Below are 25,561 nucleotides of genomic sequence, written 5' to 3'. Positions count from 1 at the left end.
GAACGTCCATGGGCAGAACACCAGCTGGATGGTCAAATTTAATAAAGAAGGCGGTTGATATTAGCCTGTACGATCCATGCCACCCATGTCTGAACACTGGAGGTAAATCACACGTGGCCGCGATCCTCAGCAGTAAGGTAATGATAATGAAGAATATTTCGACTTATTAATTTCTTTTATAATTGAGTAGTTAAGATGATTAACAAGGTTTAAAACTTGTGAAAGTAAACGGTAAAGATTTTTTCTGCGAACCGTAGTGTCGTTATTATCTATTTTCGTATAGCGATGCCGATTGCTCGTTACAAAGGAGACATCGTTCCATAATGGCATGCCGTTTGGAGTCGCGTGACTTGCCAATAACCAGCCTTCGACTTGCCTGAACATCAAAAAGAGTTCAGTCGTCGAGAGCACCACAAGTCTCCTGAAAATGTCTTAAATACAATATTCCAACATGGACCAAGCTGGTCCTTCGTCTTCTAATCAAGACCCACGTTACGATTTCATCGGTTCTTATGTGGTTAAGTCTTTGAAATTGAAGCCAGAGAAATGGATGCGTGTGCTTACTATAGAAGAGCACAGGTCCACTTTAAGAGACTTCGTGGACAAGCCATTTCCTCTTCTCCTGGTTGTGGTTTTAACTCACGCAGCACAGCTGGTACCCGTCATTTCGTTTCCATGCTACCTGAAAAACAAAGCCGTCTATTTCGTCAAAAAGAAGGCAGATGCCATTCCTAAAGAGAATTGCGCTGAAATGGTAGTTTTTGGTGAGTTACATAAAACACCGTCTTTAATTATTTATTTTTTAATTTATTTTACTGATGTGGTTTAAAACACGGTGGCATATCTTTTTATAATTCATTATTCTACAATAGTTTCCAATTAGAGAAAAAATATTGAGTGAAGCACGAGTTAGTGTTGTGTCTCGATTTATCAGTGCCTTATAAGAAATAACGGTGATAGCTGTTTGTTCATTGAATGCTTTTTTTATTTCTCTATATAGCCAGACGGTCTCCGATCCTACTGGTGATAGTTGGTTACTGGAGACGCGTAGACACGAACCTCAAAATATAACGTCAAATTTCCAATTGAATTTGTTCTAACACTAGAATTCAAACGGATATCTGTGACGCGGTAGAAATAAACTGGGTGGTAGGTACCTAATTGAGTGGGTTCACAATATTTTTTACGATTACCTTTAAGCAGATTCAAAAATTGTTTAGGCTAGATTTTTATATCCTCAATCACGGAACTCGTTGGTGAAATTGGAGATTTATGATATTTTTAACCTATAGGCGACTTAGCTCCGAGGCTCATAGATGAACTGGCAGCATTAGTAGATGAAGTATTCGTACCTTTACTCTCTAATCCGCTGAATCACGAAGGATGGCCGCTAGTCGTCTCTCAAGATATCCTCAAGCAAATACACAATTTAAAAAGTACCGTGTATGAGGTGAGATTATATTCATAGATATTGGGACACAGGTCGAGGATTAGGTATGAAAATGTTTAAGCTATACCTGTAAAATCACTTGCAATAATAAGTGTGAGTTTCTTTACGATCTAAATACATTAAATGTATAAAGGATAGTGTACTTACTTGTGCCCATGGACGCCAGTAAAGTCTACAACTAGTCTACAGTAAAATACTATATCTAAACCCCTTTTCAAGAACCATAGTGAAGGTGCAATCGTCGCAGTATTATATGCCGATCTTTCCTGATCAATAGCCGTGCAAGATATTTTGCTTTTCATAAAAAAATCTTGTTACCATGACACTTAAAATCTTATTCTGTTAGGTAAAAGGTAAAGTAAATGGTCAAACGGTCTTACCTATGCCCGTTGGAGTGGAATTGGTTCACGAAGCGGAAAAGGAAATTCTGAAAGGCAAAGAAGTGGATCTTTACTTGAAGAGTGCAATTGAAGGTGTAGTTATCAAATGGGCACAACAAATCAATGACGTAATGATGGAAGATTCGGGGTCTGCCTTCGAGAATGGACAGAATCCGTTGCCTTCTGTAGGTCAGTGAATATCGTAAGAATGGGACTAAGTTTTCGGAGAAATCTTTTGGAAATGGTTTTCTGTAATAAATTTCTCTAAACAGAATTTTTTTTGAATATATTTCTGCTAGTAAAATTTAAAACAATATAAAAAAATCGCTTCACCTAAACAGAAGGACGTTTGTTATTTAGTTGAAAATTTTAAAAATCGGCAGTGCTTACGAAGTTCTTCGGATGCTTACGAAGTAAGAAACCTCAACTACCAAATTTGTTGATGATTATGATGATTATTTGTATATTTATGAATTCGTGCCATTGTTGAGGGGTTTTATTTCTTCTTTATTTTAACTAGCATCATTCACGGATCTCCCGGCGTAATCATTTTAAAATCATAAAAAAATATTATTAAAGAAGAAACTAGTGAGTTTTTTCCTTTTAACAAGACATGTTTTTCTTTGTACACAGAGCTTGCGTTCTGGAGATCACGATTAAACAATCTGAACTACATTTATGATCAGTTACGCACCGAGAGGGTGAGATGTATGGCGGTGATACTTGAGAAGACCACTTCAGCCTATTACCCTTGCTTCAGTAGATTGTTCAAGAATATCGTGTCAGGTTTGAATTATTTTAACTTTGTTACTCAATCGACGAGCACCCTTTTAAGCTCATTGCAAAAAAGGACCACGAATTGCTAAATATTCATTCATAAGGTACAAATTAACACAATTTGTTATCTTCTATCTATACATATAAAAATGAATTGCTGTTCGTTAGTCTCGCTAAAACTCGAGAACGGCTGGACCAATTTGGATAATTTTGGTCTTGAATTGTTTGTGGAAGTCCAGAGAAGGTTGAAAAGGTGAATAAATATTAAAATGCTCAGAATTAAATAAAAATAACAATTTTGTTTTTCCTTTGATGTCTCTCCTGTTGGACGGATTCGTTTTGTTTGTTTTAAGTTTATTTTATACAGAAGTTTAGGTCTTTTATTTATCGATCGAGACACTACGAAGTCTGCGGGGTCAGCTAGTTTGTAATAACATTTGTTGCCAACAGCTTTAGCGGAAGCTAGGGAAATTGATTTGTACCTCAGAACATTGGAAAAGCATTTCCAAGCATTGGAAGATACAGACTTTATGGAGAGTCAACCTTTGTTTCGTCCGCTGTTCCATGTTATCTGCATGGTGTGGAGAGATTCGAAATATTACTGCAGCTCCTCGAAACTCATGGTTTTATTGAAGCAGATATGCAATCTACTGATTTACCAGGTAATTGGATCAGCTATTATCATAGTCTGTGACAAAGTCCAAGCGACCATCTGAAACAGTAATAATTATTAATACCTTATTGTGCAGAATTAGTGATGGTCATTGATTTAGTTAAATATTAGTCTGTTATAAAATTTGATATTTCCAGGCTAAGAAATGTCTAGACCCGACAACCCTATTTCATAGCGATATAGATGAAGCCACGCAGCGCATCCAATTAACAATAAACATCTTAAAGAAATTCAAAGGGACTTTTGAATATTTTAAAGACAATATCCAAAAGTATTTCGTAGAGCGTCGGGTGATCCCTTGGACCTTCCACCCTAATTTTGTGTTCGAGAGATTGAACAAGTTTCTCGAGAGACTCAACACCATACAATGGTTTTTCAAAACGGTATTAGAGTTTCAAAAGTTAGAGAAAATTGAAATCGGCGGTATGAAAGGCCGAGTATTGGGTGGACAGATCAGGGAAATTTCAGCGGAATTCGAAGCTTATTTCCATGGTTTTGCGTCTAAATCGTATGACGTACTCGACCCAGACGATGAGACGTTTAATGAAGATTTTAAAGAGTTTCAAGAAAATATTATCGATTTAGATCTGAAACTATCAACTGTTTTGGTGGAATCGTTTGATAATTGCTCTACGCTTGAGGCTATTTTCAAGGTAACGCTACTTATTGATGGAATTCGATGACTCACTTACTACAAGAAATTTTATTCAGTTCAGTTTTATTACTTTTATTATTTCAGTTAATTGACATAGTTGGGTCTGTATTAGAACGTCCACTCATAAGGAGTGAGTTTACGGCCAAATACGTTGAAATAATTGTTATGTTGGAGAAAGAAATATTGACATGTGAAGTGAGTACTCGTAAATTACATATTATTATGTGAATTTACATATTTCGATATTTTGTTGCTTCCATTCTTATTTTCGAATAATATACAATAGTTGAGTTGCAGTGATTTACGAAAAGTCATTGTGTATAATTTGGCTTTTTGCAGGATCTATTTGACGAGCAAACACATCGATTCGAGAAATATGGTGTGATGGAAATAGATGCGTTCTTCCCGCCCATAGCAGGAGGACTTCTCTTTATGAATACGCTAGCTACAAGGATAACGAAGCCTATAGCTAGCTTTCGCAATTTGCCGCACCCGTATGTCATCTGGGTGGGGCAAATTGCGAAAGCTGATTATCTGGCTTTAATTCTTCCATAATTTTAGACAAATAAAAATGTACTGTGAGAATTTATAATTGATTCTGTCTATTGGGATTTTTAAAAAAGTATTTAAATGCTTTCGCAATTTACACCACCCCGTATAGAAAAATAGATTTTTGTAATATCTCACATTTTTTATTTTTACACATTACAAGATTTAGGAAAGTTGCCTCTTTTTTTGTTTAGGATCAAGGGTGCGGACGAAGCGAAGAAAATTTTCATAAGACACGAAGAACTTATCCACAGGATAAATGAATTCAAAAAGAAATATTTTAACGATTGGGCGAAGAAAATACCGAAAGTGATCGAAGAGAAGACCAACAAAATGATTTTGGCGCGACAAGGATCGGACCTGATATTAAACTTTAATCCAACGGTAGGTTTACAACCAAAAAATTAAGCTAAATAGTTTAGTGTTCTAGTAGAATTATGCGGATGCCATCTTTTATGCCGGTTAAAGATAACCACTATATCTAGGCAATATAAACTTCATTACTCGCTTAAAAATCAAATGGACCAATAGAACTCAATAGAAAAACTTTGCGCTTGTCATAAAATAAACAAAAAAACATTTACGTTTACAGCTCTTAGACATATTAAAAGAAGTCGATCATCTCCGAAGCAACCCGGACTTCTCTGACATGCTACCAAAAGAAAGCTTAGAGTTATTTGACAAAAGGGAAACGTACCGAAAATATCGCATTAACCTCGGCATAACAATAGACTGGTATAATCAGATACGAAAGAATAGTCAGAAAGTTGAATTTGATTTGGTCGAAGATGAAATTAAGGCGATTGATCAAAGGATCGAAATGGCTCAAAACGAGCTCAATTGGAACTCAAAAGGTAAGATATTTAACTGATATTCTTTTTTACTGGTGGTAGGACCTCTTGTGAGTCCGCGCGGGTGGGTACCACCACCCTGCCTATTTCTACCGTGAAGCAGTAATGCGTTTCGGTTTGAAAGGTGGGGCAGCCGTTGTAACTATACTTGAGACCTTAGAACTTGTATCTCAAGGTGGGTGGCGCATTTACGTTGTGGATGTCTATGGGCTCCAGTAACCACTTAACACCAGGTGGGCTGTGAGCTCGTCCACCCATCTAAGCAACAAAAAAAAAAAAAAAAGTTATCGGATGCTCCTGATACCAAACAAAAATATCGGTTATAATTTTTATTTCAGATTTGTGGAGCTATTTACAAGATCTGCATACGTTGGTAGGAAGCCTCTTTCAGAGAATGTCGAAGATACAAGATAATTTGAAAGAGATGAAGTCAATTATGACCGAGTGGTCGACGCAACCGCTGTTTGAACGGAAAGAAGGGAAAAAGGTTTGTTTGAAAATTATGTGCTACGTTCAGAACTTTTGTTTCTGTTCAGTGTTTTCTGGTGGATTTGCGGCTTATTGAACATAGAACTGATTTCAATTTGTAAAAAAAAAGAAATGACTACCGCTATGTTTTTTTTTTAAATTAATGTTAAAATTTTGAATGAATTTTTGAATCATCTCCAAACTAATTTATTTTATTTTTCAATTATTATGATTATTATTATTTACTCTTAGCCATTCTTAACTATAATACTAAATTGTGTATTTTGATGTGTATTTATATATTATTACTTTACATGTATATTATATTGTGTGTAATTATGTGTATGTATGTATTTTATTATTTTATACACAGTTATATTAAATTGTAGTATGTTTATTTATGCATACAAAGTCATATGAAATCTATATAAGTACCTACATTTAACATTATGTGTATTCTATAATACTGAGATGTTACTTTAAGGAAGATTTTTGTTTTTATTTTGTTCTTTTTTGTTTTTTGTTGTTGTTTGTTATTCTTTTGTTAATGCACCTACCATGCATTATCTCTGCACCACCCTATGGTCGACTGGAAGAGAATGCCCGTGGAATTAAGTCCGCCTGTGTACAACTTTTGTTTTGTGCATTTATAAAGTATAAATAACTAGCGACCCGCCCTCGCTTCGCTTCGGAAACATTAAAACACACATGAAACCAAAAAAATAAAATAAAATAAAGTTTTTTTAAAAAAAAGTAGCCTATGTTCATCAGGGACAATGTCGGCTTCTAATGGAAAAAGAATTTTTCAAATCGGTCCAGTAGTTTCGGAGCCTATTCGAAACAAACAAACAAACAAATCTTTCCTCTTTATAATATTAGTATAGATTAGTAAATAATAAAATGGTAATGTTCTTAAGGATACGTTGTTGAATTTGGAAGATCGTTTCGACAAGAGAAAGAAACGATACAGCGACATACAGAATACGGCGCGGCGTATGAACGAGCTGCTAAATGAGAACATGGAGCTCTTCAACATGCGAAGTTGTCAGGAAAGCGAAATGTGGTTGAACTACGTCGCCTTTGTCGACGCTCTCATGGAAGAAGCATTGTTTAAATGTGTCGCTTGCAGGTTTGTAGTGCGTCTAGTACGTTAATATTTAAGCCAACAAATTGGATTTAAAAAAAAAAAAAAACTAAGTAGGGATGTCACTAATCGAAACAGTTAATTCAATAATCGAAGATCGAAATTCGGTGCATTCGTGTTGAGCGATGCACCAGTATTGGAATCTCAGGCGGGTACCAATTTTTATAATGAAATACGTACTCAAAAATTTTTCTCGATTGACTTCCACGGTAAAGGAATAACATCGTGTAATAAAAATAAAAAATAACACCCGCAAATTTTAATTTGCGTAATTACTGGTGGTAGGATCTATTGCGAGTCCGCGCGGGTAGGTACCATCACCCCGCCTATTTCTGCCGTTAAGCACTAATGTGTTTCGGTTTGAAGGGTGGGGCAGCCGTTGTAACTATACTGTGACCTTAGAACTTATATCTCAAGGTGGGTGGCGCATTTACGTCGTGGATGTCTATGGGCTCCAGTAACCACTTAACACCAGGTGGGCTGTGAGGTCGCCCAACCATCTAAGCAATAAAAAAAGCGTTTGAATGCGATTCCGGTGACACTCCTGTTGCCATGAACCATGCAGCTCTGGAACGAACTTCAAGGTGTTCCATAATCCTTATACCACGTTCTTCTTTATACGAGGTATTCTTGTGCTGGTGTGTTAGGTCTCTGGGTCACTATAGATGTTTATGACTAGTTAGCGCCAGATGGGTTATGTGCTCGGTATTGATTTTGAGGCAGGTTGCTGGCCCAGAAATATATTATTGTGAATTATGCAAATGAATATTGTTTTCATTTTAGTTACAGTTAATGAGTACATTGTCCTCTTTTCGGCTTCGTCAAATGTTTCAAGTAAACCCTTTATAATTTTCAGTTTGGGATATATCACAGAGCATATGAATCCTAATAATAAATTAGCTCCACTGTTCGAAGCACAACTTGAACTATTAGATCCAGATATGGTTTTCGCGCCCAGCTTAGATCCAAATGATGAGAAAGGATTCATGGCCTTAATTAAAAGCATAATCGACGATATCATAAATATGTCAGCGTTGATTGAAAGAATAGATCCCAAGCGAAAGGAATCGTACGAACAGCAAATTCTGAACAATGACGATATTAATGATATGAAAGAGGAGATTTTGAATGGGATAGAAAAGGTAATCGCTGAAAATAACATTTTAAACCAATTATTACAGGGTTTTCATTCATTAATTCACTCATAATAACGACAAAAGGCCTGTTGTTACCTTAGAATTGATCTACGTATTATTCTGATACATGCAGCAGGTAAAGTGGTGTCCAACTATTAATTCCAATAGGTTCTACATATTAGGGAATAAACAAATATTAATTCATAATTTACGGTGGTATAATTGTTACCTTCTCAGGTAATTGAAGACGCAAACGACTTTTGCAAAACCTTCGAGAATTATTCGTATCTTTGGTTAGAAGAACGAGATGCGATCATGGAAATATTTCTAACGTACGGTAGAATACTCTCTGTTGATGAAGTTGATAAGATTGGATCTGAAGATAAAGACGTAGTTGGACCTATTCCGTGTGTGCCCAAAATGGAAGCGTTCAGAGAACAAATTGATCATTACGAGAATTTGTTTATGGACATTGAAGAAATGGAGTCTTACAAAGTGTTTAATAGTTGGTTTCAGGTAGGGAAACTGGCTCGCATGAATTTTGATTGCTAGGTGGCTTGGGTTCATAAATTAATTTATTGAAATAATCTGTTTTAGGTGGACATTAGACCTTTTCGTCAAGCTCTACTGAATACGGTTAGAAAATGGGGTAACATGTATAAGGAGCATCTTGTTAATAATGTGATTTCCAGTCTAAGTGATCTCGGGAATTTCATCCGACAGGCTGATGAAGGTACGCACGTTCATTGAAAATATTCTCGGTAATTTTGTTGTAAAATAGTATGATTTTAAATTTTCTTGCCTGGCACTAGTGATGAAAGATAATCGTTATAATCATCGACAACATCAAAATGTACTCATATGAGTGTTTATATTTTAAGTTTCAGAATAAGTAAAAAGAATAGGAAATCATTTTTTAATCTTCTATCTGCATCGTCTAGATTTGTAGGAATGCCACATTAAATTTCCATTTTGTGTCTTCCTCCAAAGGATTGCTGCAACCGGTGTCCGAAGGTGATTACGAAGCTCTTGTAAACGTGATGGGATATCTAATGAATGTCAAAGACCGTGCCGTTACAACTGATGATATGTTTCAACCGCTAACGGAAACTATCGAACTCCTCAAGTTCTATGACATGGACATACCTGAGGAAGTCAATGTACTATTACAGGTACTTTGAAAAATATCTCTAAATCTATCTTTAGAGACGAACTTTATTCTCTGAGGATATACGAACTGTACTATCTGTGTGTATTATGTTTGTTGTACTATTTTCTTGGACATATCCAAAGGAATTACCAGAGCAATGGCAGGCAACGAAGAAGTTGGCTTTAACAGTGAAGCAACAAGTTGCTCCTCTACAAGCCGCTGAAGTATCTGGTATAAGAAAGAAGATAGCTACATTCGACTCGCACATCACTTACTATCGTGAAGTATTTAAACGATATGAGGTAAGAACAAAGTAAGCCATCTGAGTTTTAGTGGCGTCTCTGGAGTCTTCCAATCATGTCTGGGCAGGCGTCTACAAGATCCTTGCTATTGAAGACTACTAGGCTATTTATGTGTAAGGCAATGAATTAAAATTATTGTTTGTTGGATTACGTATAGTTAAGATTTTCGTGTCCACTATTTACGATAATAAATTTAAAAAAAGTACTAGAAATATTTTTTTAGTTTTTCAAATATGAATGCGAAAATCCTTACGAAGTAATGGCGAGAGTGGATTACGAGATTTTGAATTTGGAAGAAGAAATGAGAAGCATCCAGGAATCTGGGTCTCTGTTCGAAGTGAACGTTCCCGAATTTAAGTTGTTGAAGCAATGCAGAAAGGAATTGAGGATGCTTAAGGTGATATAGATGTCTATATTAATTAATGGAAACTTTTTAACTGGAACTTTGAAGCTAATAGAAATTTGTCTAAACAGCAACTCTGGGATTATGTGTACATTGTGAGAACGAGTATCGAAGATTGGAAAACAACGCCCTGGAGGAAGATAGACGTTGAGAATATGGATATTGAATGCAAGAAATTTGCAAAGGAAATACGTTTGCTTGACAAAGAAATGAGAAGGTAAGTTTTGGACAGCGAATTTATTTTTGAAACGAAGTTCCATAACCATAACCGGAAAAAAATGTCCGTAACGTAAGATTTTTATTAGTAATACACACAGTGTATGACTTAACTTTGTAATAGCGTACAAATTAGTAATGCACACAGTGTACGACTTAGCTTTGTAATAACGTACAAAAAATGCCATTTTTTTATCATTCATTGACCACAATCTCAGAGCGTTCGTTTGCGCAATACACTAACTCTTATGCAAACAACCGTGAATGAAGTGTACCACAATAAGTTCGCAGGTTACCAAATGACCGTGGGTTGTTGCGAAACCTCCAGTTTTATTTTCTTTATACTTCGATTAGAACTTAAAATTAATATCTTTGTAATAAGGAACTTCGTTCCTATTCGGTGTCCCACGACAACACACATCTTTTTTATTTTTACTTCACTCAATTGTTTTAATTACACATTACTTAACGTCGTTCTTAGTTGGGACACATACGTGAATTTGGAAGCCACAGTAAAGAACATGTTGACATCTCTGAGGGCAGTAGGTGAACTACAAAATCCAGCGATCAGAGAAAGGCATTGGGATCAGTTGATGAGTACAACGAAGGTGAAATTAGAAGTGTTTCATAAAATTAGCTTTATAAATTGAAATGTAAATAAATAAACAAAATTTGTAAATATAATCCTTAAATTGCACTTTCAAATTTGAATGGATCCGGGAATGGGTTTGAATTTTGATTTAAATAATTTGCATGTTTTATTTGGTCTATTATATGTGCATTTTACATGCTTGAGTGTTTATACACTATGTATTTATTTACAATTATTATACAGCCTGAGAATTGTATTATACAATCGATGTTGTCTTGCTGTTAAATGAATGAAAACGAATGTTTTTTTTGTTGAATGTGTGTTATGCGAATGTAAATATGTTTGATCCACAGAGCTTAGCAGCATTGCCACGTGAGCTCACCGTAAGTATAATGTATTATGATAAAAGCGAAATGTATATAATATAAATAAAGTATTCAAGTAATTAAATAGAAGATCACGTTATTGGTATAAAATCAATTGTATTTATTTAAAAATATATTTGTATGGTGTTAGGTATTGGCTTTTGCGCATGTGTGTTTCGATTGCAAATTCACGATTGATTTTCTGTTCTCTTTGCATAATGCTGAAAATTAAAATACCACATCCAATGATAAATATACAAAATTAATAGTTTTAACTCGTAGTCTGATATGTGTACAAAATGTGAAACGAAAATTTATACCTCTTAATATTTTATATCCTAATGAAAAATAATATTTAGGTCCGTATAATAATGGATATGAACACAACGTTAGCTGATCTGTTAGCTTTGAATCTACATGAGTGCGAGGAGGAAGTAAAAAATATAGTAGATAAAGCAGTCAAAGAAATGTCTATGGAGAAAACACTGAAAGATCTAAATAGTACTTGGAAAGCGATGGAGTTTGAACAAGAAGTTCATACCAGAACAGGGTGTGTACTGTTAAGGGCAAGCGAAGAATTGATTGAGACTTTAGAGGAGAATCAGGTAAATTGAAGAAAAATAAAAACAGTCTTATCACAAATATCTTAAATGAAAAAAATGATTGATTTTAAGAAATTCCAATGTGTGATATGACTAGTAATAGATATACAACAGTCGCTTTTAATTATTTGATCAATAGATGGGTGTTGTCTAAATTTCTAGGTTCAACTACAAAATCTGATAACATCAAAATTTATCGCGCATTTTTTGGAAGAAGTATCGAGCTGGCAACAAAAGTTGTCCATAGCTGACCAAGTGATCTCGGTGTGGTTCGAAGTTCAAAGAACATGGACTCATTTGGAGAGTATTTTTATGAGTTCTGAGGACATAAGAAAACAGCTGCCTGATGATTCTGCGAGATTTGATAGAATTGATGCCGAGTTTAAAGTAAGTTTTGTATTGGCCGAAGTAATTACAATAGTTTATTAACATCAAGTTTTAGTTAATGACAACTTATAATTGTTTCGTTCATTTGTTCCGTAGATTTTATCGCAAGAAATGTCAAAGACACCGAACGTGGTAAAAGGAACGAACAAAGAAGGACTTGTGGAAATTTTGGATTTGTTACAAAAGGATCTGGTAATTTGCGAAAAGGCTTTGGCCGAATATTTGGAGACTAAACGACTCGCGTTTCCAAGATTTTATTTCGTATCATCTGCGGATCTATTAGATATTCTGTCTAATGGTAACCAGGCAGATCTTGTTATAAGGCACTTAACTAAATTGTTCGATTCGATTGCTAAATTGAAGTTTAACGAAACTGATCAGCCCAATGAGAAAGTAGCCTTAGGCATGATAGCTAAAGATGGTGAATATGTACCGTTTCATGGTACGTGCGATTGTACCGGACCCGTAAGTATCAAGTACTAATTAATTTAATGAAGTTTTAAATGAAAAAGAAACTATAAAATTGATACGTTTCAGGTTGAAATATGGCTTAACAGATTACAAGACATAATGAGATCGACAATCCGCCATTACTTCGGTGAAGCGATCGTGACCTACGAAGAGAAACCTCGCGAGCAGTGGCTGTTTGATTTCATGGCTCAGGTGTCTTTGTGCGGTTCACAAATCTGGTGGACCACAGAAGTTAACATGGCTTTCGCTAGATTAGAGGAAGGATATGATAATGCACTGAAAGATTACTACAAGAAACAGTTGTACCAATTAAGTACATTGATTTCGCTCCTGATCGGAGAGCTGAGCAAGCAGGACCGACAGAAAATTATGACTATATGCACAATAGACGTGCATTCAAGAGACGTTGTAAGCAAGTTGATACAAGGGAAAGTCGAAGCCGGATCAGCGTTTCAATGGCAATCCCAACTGAGACACAGGTTTCACGAAACACAACTAAATCGTCATCTGCACTTAATCATCCAAGGTTATCATAAGCACTTACATTTAGTTTGAACTTTTCACTAATGTAGTTCATCAGTCACTTAAATATTTCGATTGTCTCATTGGTCGAGTAGTGAGCGGTTTTGACAGCGGTATGGGGTTTTGATTCGATTTCCGGTCGAAGTTTTTTTCGTGTTATTATGTTTAGAATTCTAAAACATAGTTTTTATTTCTTATTGCTTTCATGAATTAACGAGTTAATGGCCCGCCTAGTTTTAAGCGATTATTGGGTCCTATAGGTCTCATATTGTTTATGCAGCCTACCTTAAAGTCGAAGTTTCAATTATATAGTAAAATCGATGCCTCACCCTTCAACCCGGAAATAATGACAGTTTCGGGGCAGAAATAGACTGGATATTTATTTGAACGGGCTTACAAATACATGGATGACCTTTTCGTACTGTTTACATAATTTGTATTGAGAACTGATTAGTATTTGGAAATATACTTGTTACTATCTCGTATGTGTATTAAAATAGGAGAGAGTTTTGTTATAAATCCTGAGATTAAAAAAGATAAAATTTGAACTTAGCTTACAACAAATCATTTGAGAATGAAAAGACTTTGATTTATTTAGGCTTTGTTTTTAGGTGGGACGAAACTGAAGTACACTGTTTCGCGAACATTTGCGACGCTCAATTTCAATACAGCTACGAGTACTTGGGCAACACTCCTCGATTGGTGATCACGCCTCTCACCGACCGCTGCTATATCACTCTGACGCAGGTGACTTAAATCACATCATCATGATCACATCGCAGCATTAAATGGTACTGTCGATGAATTTACTATTCTATAATGTTTTAGTCCTTGCATCTAATAATGGGAGGTGGTCCTGCTGGGCCTGCTGGCACGGGAAAAACAGAGACTACCAAAGATCTGGGAAGGGCTTTGGGAATCATGGTGTACGTCTTCAATTGTTCTGAACAAATGGACTATCAGGTAAGAACATGAAGCCAAAGATATTTTTGAATCTCTTAATTTCTCAAAGATATTTTAAATTGTGTTTTAATTTCCAGTCTTGCGGGAATATCTACAAAGGTCTGGCGCAATCTGGTGCTTGGGGTTGTTTTGATGAATTCAACAGAATTTCCGTAGAAGTATTATCCGTGGTGGCGGTTCAAGTTAAATCTGTACAAGACGCTATAAGGTATGCTTTGATACTTAATTTTACACCACAATCTCTAAAACGTAAACTTAATGCTATGCTCTATTTCCAGAGACAAAAAGGAAAAATTTAATTTCATGGGCGAAATTATTAGTTTGGTGCCAACTGTCGGGATATTTATAACGATGAACCCCGGTTATGCCGGTAGAACAGAGCTTCCGGAGAACCTCAAAGCGCTATTCAGACCATGCGCCATGGTCGTACCAGATTTCGAATTGATTTGTGAGATCATGTTAGTCGCCGAAGGCTTCCAAGAGGCAAAAATTTTGGCCAGAAAATTCATAACACTTTATACTTTGTGCAAAGAACTTCTTTCGAAACAAGATCACTATGATTGGGGTTTAAGGGCTATAAAGTCTGTGTTGGTAGTAGCCGGGTCACTCAAGGTATGGTTTCCTACTAAATTAAAACTACATTATTACTTATATCAGTATAATCTTTATATATAAAAATGAATTCCTATTCGTTAGTCTCGCTAAAACTCGAGAACGGCTGGACCGATTTGGCTAATTTTGGTAAAGTCCAGAGAAGGCTTAAAAGGTAGATAATTAAGAAAATGCTCGGAATTAAATAAAAATAACAATTTTGTTTTCCCTTTGATGTGGCCCTCGTCGGACGGATTCCTTTTATTTATTTATTGAGGCACTACGAGGTCTGCCGGGTCAGCTAGTATTATTTATATATATACCTGGAAAATAACTGTTTACCAACAGAGTACCTTGATAACATTTTGTGCGTTGTTAGATACCATAATATATAAATAAATTTGTTTTGTGTGGTGTTCAATAAAAAGTATTCTATTAAGTTTAGTGACTCATGACTTATTAATAGAATATGAATTTTAGCGAGGGGATCCGGGCAGACCGGAGGAAGAAGTATTGATGAGGACACTTCGCGATTTCAATATACCGAAAATAATCACTGACGACATGCCAGTTTTTATGGGACTGATTGGAGATCTATTTCCCGCCCTTGAAGTGCCTCGTAAACGTGATTTAGAATTCGAAAGAACTGTCAAGCAAGCAGCCATGGATCTCACGTTACAGCCCGAAGATAATTTCATACTGAAGGTTGTACAGTTAGAAGAATTACTAGAGGTCCGCCATTCGGTATTCATAGTTGGAAATGCTGGTACTGGTAAAACGCAAGTCTGGAAAACTTTGTTTAAAACTTATCAAAACTTGAAAAAGAAACCATTGTTTAATGACTTGAATCCGAAAGCAGTGACAAACGATGAGTTGTTCGGAATTATAAATCCGGCGACCAGAGAGTGGAAAGATGGCTTGTTTTCAGTTATAATGAGAGATCAAGCTAACATTGTCGGCGAGAATCCGAAGTGGATTATTTTAGACGGAGATATAGATCCTATGTGGATTGAATCTTTAAATACTGTTATGGATGACAATAAAATTCTCACTCTAGCTAGCAACGAAAGGATTGCTCTAACGCCTACCATGAGATTGATGTTTGAAATATCAAATCTTCGTACAGCTACCCCGGCAACAGTGTCGAGAGCTGGCATCCTGTATATTAATCCACAAGATTTAGGATGGAATCCGTAAGCATTAGTTTTTATTAAATGATTGATTTGATTAAATTATTTTAACAAATTACTTCTCATCACATGATTGGATTATTCTATTTTGAACTAAATACAATAGACATCTTAGACCTTCTAAACAAAGCTGTAAATGATATTTATTTATTTATGTACATATATATCAGATTTGAATTGCGTTTGGCATTCATTTATTGATTTTTGCGACAGATACGTAACGAGCTGGGTTGAAACTCGAAAGATTCCAGCCGAAAAATCGAATCTAGTAATCCTATTCGACAAGTACATACCTCCGTGCTTGGAGACGGTTCGGAATCGTTTCAAGAAGATAACGCCCATAGCGGACATGGCGCACGTGCAAATGCTTTGTCATTTGTTGAACTGCTTGCTGGTGCACGAGAACACGCCCGCGGAGTGCCCTAAGGAGTGGCACGATATATTTTTCGTTTTCGCTTGCGTTTGGGCATTCGGTTCTGCCATGTTCCAGGATACGAACATCGATTATAGAGTTGGTGAGAGCTTAGTTCGTACACGGCTATATGGATAAGCCGCGCCAATAAAGAAACGAATCGAAAATGGCGTCTATGTACCTGCACTGACAGATGGTAGGGTCAACAAATAAAAAGAAAGATAGAAAAAAAGTTGTTTATTGTAAAAAATATAAAAAAACAAATGATAATGTACTTTACTTTATGCCCTGGCAGGGTGGGGGGGGGGAGTGTCTCATCTGGGATGCAACATTGAGTAGACACTTTTGCTGCCAGTCATCTAAGTCGCACAACTCGAAAGTGAAAAAACTCGGACTCAACAACAAAGTCAGAACCGTTATTTTTTTGCATGCAGTACGGGCCGTGTGCGACTAAAGACAGCAATAGTTTAGAGTGAGAGCGCATGATCGCGGCCTCCATTTTAGATTCGTTTCTTTATTGGCGCGAATTATAACTATACTGAGACCTTAGAACTCATATCTCAAGGTGGGTGGCGCATTTACGTTTTATATGGGCTATGGGCTCCAGTAACCACTTAAAACCGGGTGGGCTATGAGCTCGTCCACCCATTTAAGCAATAATAAAAAACACGATAACTTTAAAGCTCTTTCTCATATAAGGTCTATTCTTATGTAAATGTGTCTGGGTTTTACAATATTGTCGAAATTAACAATAATCTTAATTATTTTATCATTTACTGTATACTATTATTTATTGTACTGATGGTAGGACCTCTTGTGAGTCCGCACGGGTATGTACCACCACCCTGTTTATTTCTGTCGTGAAGCAGTAATGCGTTTCGGTTTGAACGGTGGGGCAGCCGTTGTACTGTAAAAACTGAGTCTTAGAACTCATGTCTTAAGGTGGGTGGCGGTATTTACGTTGTAGATGTCTAAGGGCTCCGGTAAACACTTATCACTAGGTGGGCCGTGAGCTCGTCCACGCATCGAAGCAAAAAAAACCCACAATAAGCAAATATTTGATAAACTGATTGAAAGATAACAATTATTTACAATGTGACGTTGAGTATTTTTTTTTTAGAATTTACAAAATGGTGGGTGAACGAATTCAAGACTGTAAAGTTCCCAGCCGGCGGTACCGTGTTCGATTTCTACATCGACTCAGAAACAAAACAGTTCACGCCCTGGGTGGAGAAGATACCCAAGTTCGAGTTGGATACAGATATGCCCTTACAAGTAATTTCATGCGGCACTTAAATTTATTCTTAATTCAAAATTTCTTTGAAGTTTTTTCGTTGTTTGTCGACATTTACCGTATGTTCCGTGGGGAGTGCTCTGAGGAATTGTTCGAGATGATACCGGCATCTCATTTTTACCATCGCACCGGCCGCCACCGGAGTAGAGTTCATCCATACTACCTGGAGCCACTGCGGTCATCCACAGTGCGTTTCCAGAGGTCTTTTTTGCCACGTACCATCCGGCTATGGAATGAGCTCCCCTCCGCGGTGTTTCCCGAGCGCTATGACATATCCTTCTTCAAACGAGGCTTGTGGAGAGTATTAAACGGTAGGCAGCGGCTTGGCTCTGCCCCTGGCATTGCTGAAGTCCATGGGCGAAGGACTCACCATCAGGTGGGCCGTATGCTCGTCTGCATACAAAGGCAAAAAAAAATAATTGAATATTTTGATAATTACCATGTCTTTTTCTACAAAACATTTTACGTTTTTGCGGATAATTTCAATGAAATAACGCCTCAGTCTTCCGCGACCACGAAAACCGTAAAGTGTTCAAAATGTCGGAAATAATATAACGACAGCAGAAAACCGTGAAATTTAACTGTAAAAGTGGTTTTATTTATGTCTCGGACTAGCCAAAGCGGAGGGAAATACTAAATTAACTCTATGACCAATTTGATTATCTTAAACTATTTTGAATACATAGCTGTTGCTCCAAAGATGTGTATGTATAGATTTAAAATAATTTGAACCTAGAACTATTTCAGTTGTAACTGTAGCCTATCTGTGATTTCCATAGTATGGAAAATTCTAATTTAGGTCCAGATGACCGCGTGTGATTTGATGCCTCCTATTATTTAGTTAAATATTATAACTAAAATAATGTTACCTGTTCATGGTCATGGTTTGTTTATTTCAGGCTGTATTAGTTCCGACTGCAGAAACGATACGGATAAGATACTTCTTGGATTTGCTCATGAAGAACAAGCATCCGGTTATGTTGGTCGGTGGTGCCGGATGCGGAAAGACTGTGTTAGTCAACGAAAAGTTGCAAAGGTAACCGTACATTATATACACCAGTACTACTAAATATATGTATGTGTCGGAGAAGCCACAATTATGAACACCCTCGTCAGACATCACAGGGGCGAATAGGGTGGTCGAACTAAGAGAGTACACCAATCACGTTTGTTGTCTTAGAACAATTTAGAAATCTTCTCTTGGCATTAGCAAAAGAAAACGAATGACAGTTCTTAGGATGGAGGCACCGCTTTTCAAGAAGTCTGGTTGGTAAGTGTGTTGGCGTCTACGCGCCTCCATCGTCTAGGCTCTGTCGTAGCACGAAGTTAGCTGAGTTCCGACGATACCGCAATCTTGCTGCCACCTCTCGGGAATCGTGCTGCGTTTCGTTTAGCTACCAAACTAGTGACCGTCTCTGACATATATATTTATCAGATGTTTATATAAGGTTATTGTCCGTTGTTTTAGCCTCTCAGAAAATTACGCAATCCAATCAGTGCCGTTCAATTTCTACACGAGCTCCGAAATGCTTCAGAAAGTTCTCGAGAAACCATTGGAGAAGAAGGCCGGTCGGAACTACGGTCCCCCGGGGAACAAGACCTTGATATACTTCATCGATGACATGAACATGCCCGAGGTGGACACGTACGGGACCGTGCAGCCGCACACCATCATACGCCAGCACCTAGACTACAACCACTGGTACGACAGAACGAAGCTGACGCTAAAGGACATCCACAACACGCAGTACGTGTCCTGCATGAACCCGACCTCTGGTAGCTTCACTATCAATCCGAGGTTGCAGCGACACTTCTGCGTGTTTGCCATCAGTTTCCCTAACAGCGACGCTCTCAATAATATATACCAATCAATTTTGATTCAGCACCTGACTAACCCGGAATTGAAGATCAGTCCGCTCATTGCTAAATTGTCAGGTGAGTGTTGGAATTGTCCTTCAGCTTTTGTCGACGTGAATTTTTTTTTTATATGCTGTTTAGACGGGCGGACGAGCTCACAGCCTACCTGCTGTTAAGTGGTTACCTAAGACCATAAACCTCCACAATATACCTGCAAAAAAATACATAGGATGGTGGTACCTACCCATGCGGATTCACAAGACGTCTTACCACTAGTAAATGAAAAAATGAAGCCTTTGTTTTATTTAATAAAGATTAAGTGTTTATGTTTTAGTTGAGATTTTTTCCTCATTTTAATTTATCTTAGGTATGTTTAAAGAAAATTACTCACTACCGTTTAATCATGATTAATAATGACATAGCTTAAAAATGATATTGGCGCCCAACGTGGGACTGCGTAATTAGCAATCAGTGTGATTCGGAACGTTTTGTAATAGCATTGTATTTAGTAATCTATTGATTTTTAGCGAACGTAGTCAGAGCTACTGTGGCATTACACAGTAAGGTGTCTCAAGTATTTCTACCGACAGCAATCAAATTTCACTACATATTCAATCTGAGGGATTTATCCAATGTTTTCCAGGTAAATCTTTTTTCTTAGATCAGCCCAGTTTACACGCTCTTTTCTTTTAGAAGGTTTTCAGTGCTCATAGACATGGTGAATTTATCTGCCCACATTGAGATATAGCTTTGAAATCTCATTAGTATTAATATCGGTCTTTAGATCGGAATGCATGATTGGTTCACATTAAGTAGAATGGCGAAATCAAGTCGTGTGGCCTTACAATATGCTCCACTACAAGATGTTGAGTTACCAATTAGGAAAAAGTGTAGAGGAAAGTAGGTAGAAAAATTAGGTCAAAATACTATCTGCGGATCATAGGCTTAGTGGGAGTATCCCGATGAAGCCGGAATATCATAATTCGTATTTATGAGGACCACAGAACATAGGTGCTTTGTTAAGAATGCGATGTATAGATGAAATGAGCTTAAATATTATGATTTTAGGGTCTTTTGTTTAGTACTAATGAGTGTTTGGTGAACCCGTCTGATCTACTTCGACTCTGGCTGCACGAAACACACAGAGTGTATGGCGATAAACTAACAGAAGAGAAGGACATTGATGCCTTCTTGAAAATGCAGGTTGATATCTGCAAGAAGAATTTTGAGGTATTCTTTTTATGATTCTTTGATGACTTCTTTAATTTAAGGGCCATGTCAATCGAAGAGTCATTAGTAAATAGTTGCTTGTTCTAGTATAAAAGAGTCATTATTATCATCAGCCCACACTTGTCCACTGCTGGACAAACTGGACATAGGCCTTTTGCAACTTGCGCAATTAAGCCCTTATTATGCCTTAAACACTCTCTTACTCTATATTACTCCATTTAAAAGCTGTCTTAACTAAGAGCTAAAACATGGATTACTCATTTTTCAAGAGTTTGAAATCTAAGATTAAGGAGACGTCCTCGCACTGGTGTAGGAGTGTCAGTTGCATATCAAATGTACACAAAATCATTAAAATATTAATCGATTGCTTTTTTTTAAAATTAAATTTTGCGTTTCTTTTCAATCTCGATTTAGTATCTTGGGTAGCGTTTGCAAAACGCCATTAAAATGATTTACTTTTTTGTTTTAAAGATACTTATGTTAATCTATTACATTCTATTTTTCCAACCATACGTTTTAGGACATCGACGAAGGCGTTGTTTTCGAAAGACCGAATATTTATTGTCATTTTGCCGGTGGTATTGGAGAGCCTAAATATATGCCGATAGCTACTTGGGAGCAACTTAACAAGCTACTGACAGAAGCCATGGCTAGTTACAACGATCTCATTGCTGCTATGAATTTGGTGCTCTTTGAAGACGCCATGATGCATATTTGCAGGTAAACTTTTTTTTTTATTTTTTTTTATTGCCTAGATGTGTGGACGAGCTCACAGCCCACCTGGTGTTAAGTGGTTACTGGAGCCCATAGACATCTACAACGTAAATGCGCCACACACCTTGAGATATAGTTCTAAGGTCTCAGTATAGTCACAACGGCTGCCCCGCCCTTCAAACCGACTTTTACTATCATTGTCTAAAATGATTATAGAATTCTAGTGATGATGAAATCTCCTTAAAATATAACAGCATTGAATGATAGAGTATATACGTAATAAGTTATACAGGTGACATAAATGGTATTTTTGAATATTGAAACATTAGAAGAAGAAACATTAAAAACATTTTTGAATATTGAAATACGTATATGACACATAAGAACTGGTGAAGCAATAGGTGAAGCTTTAAATGTTGTTTCTCTTTATAGAGTAACTCAGTTTGTGCTATAGTTTTACTGGATTAAGCTTTCTTTTATGGTGAATAAAATAATACATTATATATATATATAGTATACGAATAGAATAACGCTGATATCAAGATAAGTTTTGCAATGTAAAAAGTGTCCACACATTGTAACATATCGTATAATTTATTTTTATTTTTTTATTACTTAAATAGGTGGACGAGCTCACAGCCCACCTGGTGTACCCACCTTAAGTAGTTTACCGGAGCCCATAGACATCTACAACGTAAATGGCGCCACCCACTTTGAGACATGACTTGTAAGGTCTCACTTTTAACAGTACAACGGCTGCTCCGCCCTTCAAACCGAAACCCATTACTACTTCACGGCAGAAATAGGCGGGATGGTGGTACCTACCCGTGCGGACTCACAAAACGTCCTACCACCAGTAAAAAATTTGAAAACGCGTTATAGAATGCAAAAAACAAATATCGATGAGCTAAAATCTGCGTACTATGTACATGTTTTTGTAGAATAAGTCGTATCCTCGAAAGTCCCAGAGGAAGCGCGTTATTGGTTGGAGTTGGAGGATCCGGTAAGCAGTCCTTATCGCGACTCGCAGCGTTCATATCCAGCCTGGAGGTTTCACAAATCCAACTGAAGAAAGGCTATGGCGTTAGTGACCTTAAGGTGAAATTAATATCATAATTTACAATAGTACCTATAATTTTCTCTGTAATTACCAAAGTCTAAATAGGTTTGGTGTTTTCGTGTTACTACCATAATATGGCTATTTTTTTATTATGAATTTTAGTGAATTTCCTCGACATGTCTTAAACTATTTCGTTGCTTTGAGCCAAATTTGCATTTGTCGTATAGACCGATTTAAGCAAAGTGATTTATATTAACGGCATACTTGTATTTCTTCCGAGATTTTTATGCAATTTGTGGTATAATCGACTAAAAAAGAACATCATCATTATAATTCAATTGGGCTACTATTGTATAGAAAAATAATAATTAGCTGTCTGTAGAGTCGCGTTTACGGACGATAGTTTTACGTGATAACGTCAGTAGTAGAACTATTCAAACTGCTAGCTCTGACGTTACGCGAGAACAGAGATAAATGTGTCACAAGCCAACGTTTGGGTTGTACCTCTCTATCGCTTGTTCTGCGCTCTCGCTTGCACGCTCAGGCGGAACGTGACACTTTTTCGTGCGTGGAGCCGGTGTTCGTGGATTTATAAGACGTTATCACGTCAAAATGTATCAGTGAAGTAATGCTTATTAGTTAAGCCCAATTATTTGTTTACAATAGACTAGGCTTTTCTTTTGCGATATTATGAATACTTGTGTTCATAGGACTCTCCGAACCAAATTTGCTATTAGTGCTATGGCGTCCATCATGAGAATAGAATAATAATTATATTTGATTGAGTTTTTTGTTTACGTACAGCACGAATTATCGGGGTTGTACATAAAGACGGGTCTCAAGAACGTTGGCATAATGTTCCTGATGACAGACGCTCAGGTCGCCAACGAGCAATTCTTGGTGCTGATCAACGATCTGTTGGCCTCTGGTGAGATCGCCGACTTATTCCCTGACGATGAAATTGAGAATATTATAGCTGGTGTCAGAAATGAGGTAAGTTTTTGTTTTTTTTATTGACCTTGTAGACAGACGTGATAGAGAATGCTCATTGACGTCATCAAATGACAGGGGCAGAGCCAAGCCGCTGCCTACTAATTAGGATTTAAGACGACGATACGAACACATACAATCGAGTTGATAGTTTTTTTTTTCAAAGGTATACAAGGGTACAGGCAAAATCTTAATGTACCTACAATATAGTATAATTAAATTGTAAATATTTATTTAGTTTGCCTATGAAACGTAAGGAAAATCAAATAATTTTTGGAGCAGAAGAGATTTCGGAATAGAGATGTGAGATTAGTGAATCGTCAATCAGCAAGTGGCAGCCAAAAAATGGGAGTGAAAGTGGATTATCAAATTTTATGAATCTCTGTACTGAATAGCACCAAAAAAATTTTTACCATAACATTTTTTAATTGATATTTCAAAGCATCTACCATTATTTACTCTGCACTAGCTTTGGTTAACTAGTTGAGAATGCCTTAGACTGCTAATGTAAATGTTACATGAAGTGTAATACAGTCAAAACCATTTACTGCGACATCGTTTAATACAACATGCCGGTTATAATAACCAAGAACCAAGGTCCCGGCTGAATGCCATATGACCGCCTTATTAAAAATATTGCTTTCTACGACATTGGTAATAACGACATACCTCATAAAACGACCACATTTAACTAATATTTCGGAGAATTAGATCTGTTAGTACGACCGGCTAAGCTGTATTGTAAACAATTTGAATAGGTATCCTTGGGGGGTCGGTGCTTCCCGCAGGGGGTCGGTGCTTCCCGCTTCCGTAGGTTTAACCCGCGATTCCCTACAAGTGACCCCCGGGTGGTGCTGAACGGGAGCCGAAAACATAACCGGTGGTAGGACCTAGTCCGACTGGCTGGCGACCACCCTCCAACTAGAGTCCGCCGCCAAATAGCCTAGCTATGTTCCGGCGTGTGGGTTGGAGAGCCAGTTCTATCCCTTCCCTTTCCCCTTCCTTGTTGGGGGTGAGTCTTGGTGACGCCTGGAACTTGCGGAGCAGACGTGCGTGCAAACTCACGGGGCGTGATTGTTTGACGGGGGTATAGGGAGACCCAGTGAAACGGTACCCGCTGCCGCCCGCCGGTCAGTAGGGGACCTGAACCCGGGTGTCTCTACTAAACTCCACCCCGGGAAGCTGTCCCGCCAACCGGTGTAAAATCCTGTCGTGCGGTCGTCGTGCCGGAGTCGGAGACCGGAGTGGATCCCGGCGATCGCATTCAGAGTGGACTGGGGGCCCTTCCATGCCCTGCGTCGGTCTCTCACGCAATCCGTGGTCGAGCACGTACTATGTTTCGCGCTTCATTCAGGTGTTGCCTCGATCTCACCTCCAACATCCTACCTCTCCTAATCCTACTCTCCGAAAATTGAACAACTATGAAGTCGACAAAAAAAAAGAAAAGGGTTTCACAGGCGGTTCCCCATTCCACATTTAATGTGGATTTCAGCAATGTCAGGGGCCTACATAGCAACCTTGACGCCGTACACCACCACCTTGAGACGGCGCAGCCTGCCCTGCTTTTTTTAACGGAGACGCAGATATCTGCTCCGGATGATACCTCATACCTTGAGTACCCCGGCTACGTATTGGAGCACAACTTCCTGCGTAAAGCCGGGGTGTGCGTATTCGTCCGGGCTGATGTCTGTTGTCGCCGTCTTCGGGGCCTCGAACAACGGGACCTGTCCCTCTTGTGGCTGCGCGTAGATCACGGGGGCCGTAGCCGAATCTACGCGTGCCTGTACAGGTCCCACAGCAGTGATGCAAGTTCAGCTCTGTTTGAGCATGTGCAAGAGGGGACTAACCGCGTGCTTGAGCAGTACCCATCTGCGGAGGTGGTGGTTCTTGGAGACTTTAACGCTCACCACCAAGAGTGGTTGGGGTCCAGAACCACTGGCCTCCAGGGTCGGACTGCCTAGATTTCGCCTTGGCCTACGGCTTCTCCCAGCTGGTGACACAGCCCACCCGTGTCCCAGATATCGAGGGGCACGAGCCTTCTTTGTTGGACCTTCTACTGACCACAGATCCGGCCGGATACAGTGTGGTGGTCGACGCTCCGCTTGGATCGTCTGATCACTGCCTTATTCGTGCTGCCGTACCACTCTCTCGTCCTGATCGTCGAACG

General features: G+C 37.9%; 1 protein-coding gene across 1 annotated transcript in view; it reads left to right on the top strand.

Moving 5' to 3' along the window:
- The first annotated feature begins 451 nt into the window (after positions 1 to 451).
- LOC101743793 (dynein beta chain, ciliary) overlaps positions 452 to 25,561 on the top strand; it is a 51,555-nt gene continuing 26,445 nt past the window's right edge. Inside the window, exons 1-39 of the mRNA XM_062668493.1 lie at positions 452 to 764; positions 1,293 to 1,450; positions 1,797 to 2,019; positions 2,464 to 2,616; positions 3,058 to 3,269; positions 3,418 to 3,933; positions 4,020 to 4,130; positions 4,275 to 4,429; positions 4,679 to 4,868; positions 5,077 to 5,338; positions 5,674 to 5,822; positions 6,721 to 6,932; positions 7,804 to 8,089; positions 8,321 to 8,599; positions 8,681 to 8,816; positions 9,074 to 9,255; positions 9,377 to 9,535; positions 9,759 to 9,932; positions 10,010 to 10,155; positions 10,636 to 10,762; positions 11,100 to 11,129; positions 11,471 to 11,716; positions 11,876 to 12,100; positions 12,197 to 12,565; positions 12,638 to 13,050; positions 13,705 to 13,840; positions 13,922 to 14,056; positions 14,134 to 14,264; positions 14,335 to 14,668; positions 15,128 to 15,840; positions 16,051 to 16,352; positions 17,370 to 17,524; positions 18,443 to 18,579; positions 19,012 to 19,478; positions 19,928 to 20,043; positions 20,469 to 20,630; positions 21,151 to 21,350; positions 22,286 to 22,442; positions 23,209 to 23,397. Coding sequence (XP_062524477.1) covers positions 452 to 764; positions 1,293 to 1,450; positions 1,797 to 2,019; positions 2,464 to 2,616; positions 3,058 to 3,269; positions 3,418 to 3,933; positions 4,020 to 4,130; positions 4,275 to 4,429; positions 4,679 to 4,868; positions 5,077 to 5,338; positions 5,674 to 5,822; positions 6,721 to 6,932; positions 7,804 to 8,089; positions 8,321 to 8,599; positions 8,681 to 8,816; positions 9,074 to 9,255; positions 9,377 to 9,535; positions 9,759 to 9,932; positions 10,010 to 10,155; positions 10,636 to 10,762; positions 11,100 to 11,129; positions 11,471 to 11,716; positions 11,876 to 12,100; positions 12,197 to 12,565; positions 12,638 to 13,050; positions 13,705 to 13,840; positions 13,922 to 14,056; positions 14,134 to 14,264; positions 14,335 to 14,668; positions 15,128 to 15,840; positions 16,051 to 16,352; positions 17,370 to 17,524; positions 18,443 to 18,579; positions 19,012 to 19,478; positions 19,928 to 20,043; positions 20,469 to 20,630; positions 21,151 to 21,350; positions 22,286 to 22,442; positions 23,209 to 23,397 — 8,760 coding nt within the window. The remainder of the gene's footprint in view (positions 765 to 1,292; positions 1,451 to 1,796; positions 2,020 to 2,463; positions 2,617 to 3,057; positions 3,270 to 3,417; positions 3,934 to 4,019; positions 4,131 to 4,274; positions 4,430 to 4,678; positions 4,869 to 5,076; positions 5,339 to 5,673; positions 5,823 to 6,720; positions 6,933 to 7,803; positions 8,090 to 8,320; positions 8,600 to 8,680; positions 8,817 to 9,073; positions 9,256 to 9,376; positions 9,536 to 9,758; positions 9,933 to 10,009; positions 10,156 to 10,635; positions 10,763 to 11,099; positions 11,130 to 11,470; positions 11,717 to 11,875; positions 12,101 to 12,196; positions 12,566 to 12,637; positions 13,051 to 13,704; positions 13,841 to 13,921; positions 14,057 to 14,133; positions 14,265 to 14,334; positions 14,669 to 15,127; positions 15,841 to 16,050; positions 16,353 to 17,369; positions 17,525 to 18,442; positions 18,580 to 19,011; positions 19,479 to 19,927; positions 20,044 to 20,468; positions 20,631 to 21,150; positions 21,351 to 22,285; positions 22,443 to 23,208; positions 23,398 to 25,561) is intronic.

Source organism: Bombyx mori, chromosome 5 (genome assembly GCF_030269925.1).
Source record: "Bombyx mori chromosome 5, ASM3026992v2".
NCBI lineage: Eukaryota > Metazoa > Arthropoda > Insecta > Lepidoptera > Bombycidae > Bombyx > Bombyx mori.
Note: the sequence above shows the minus strand (reverse complement) of the source record. Positions and strands in the feature narration are given on the sequence as shown.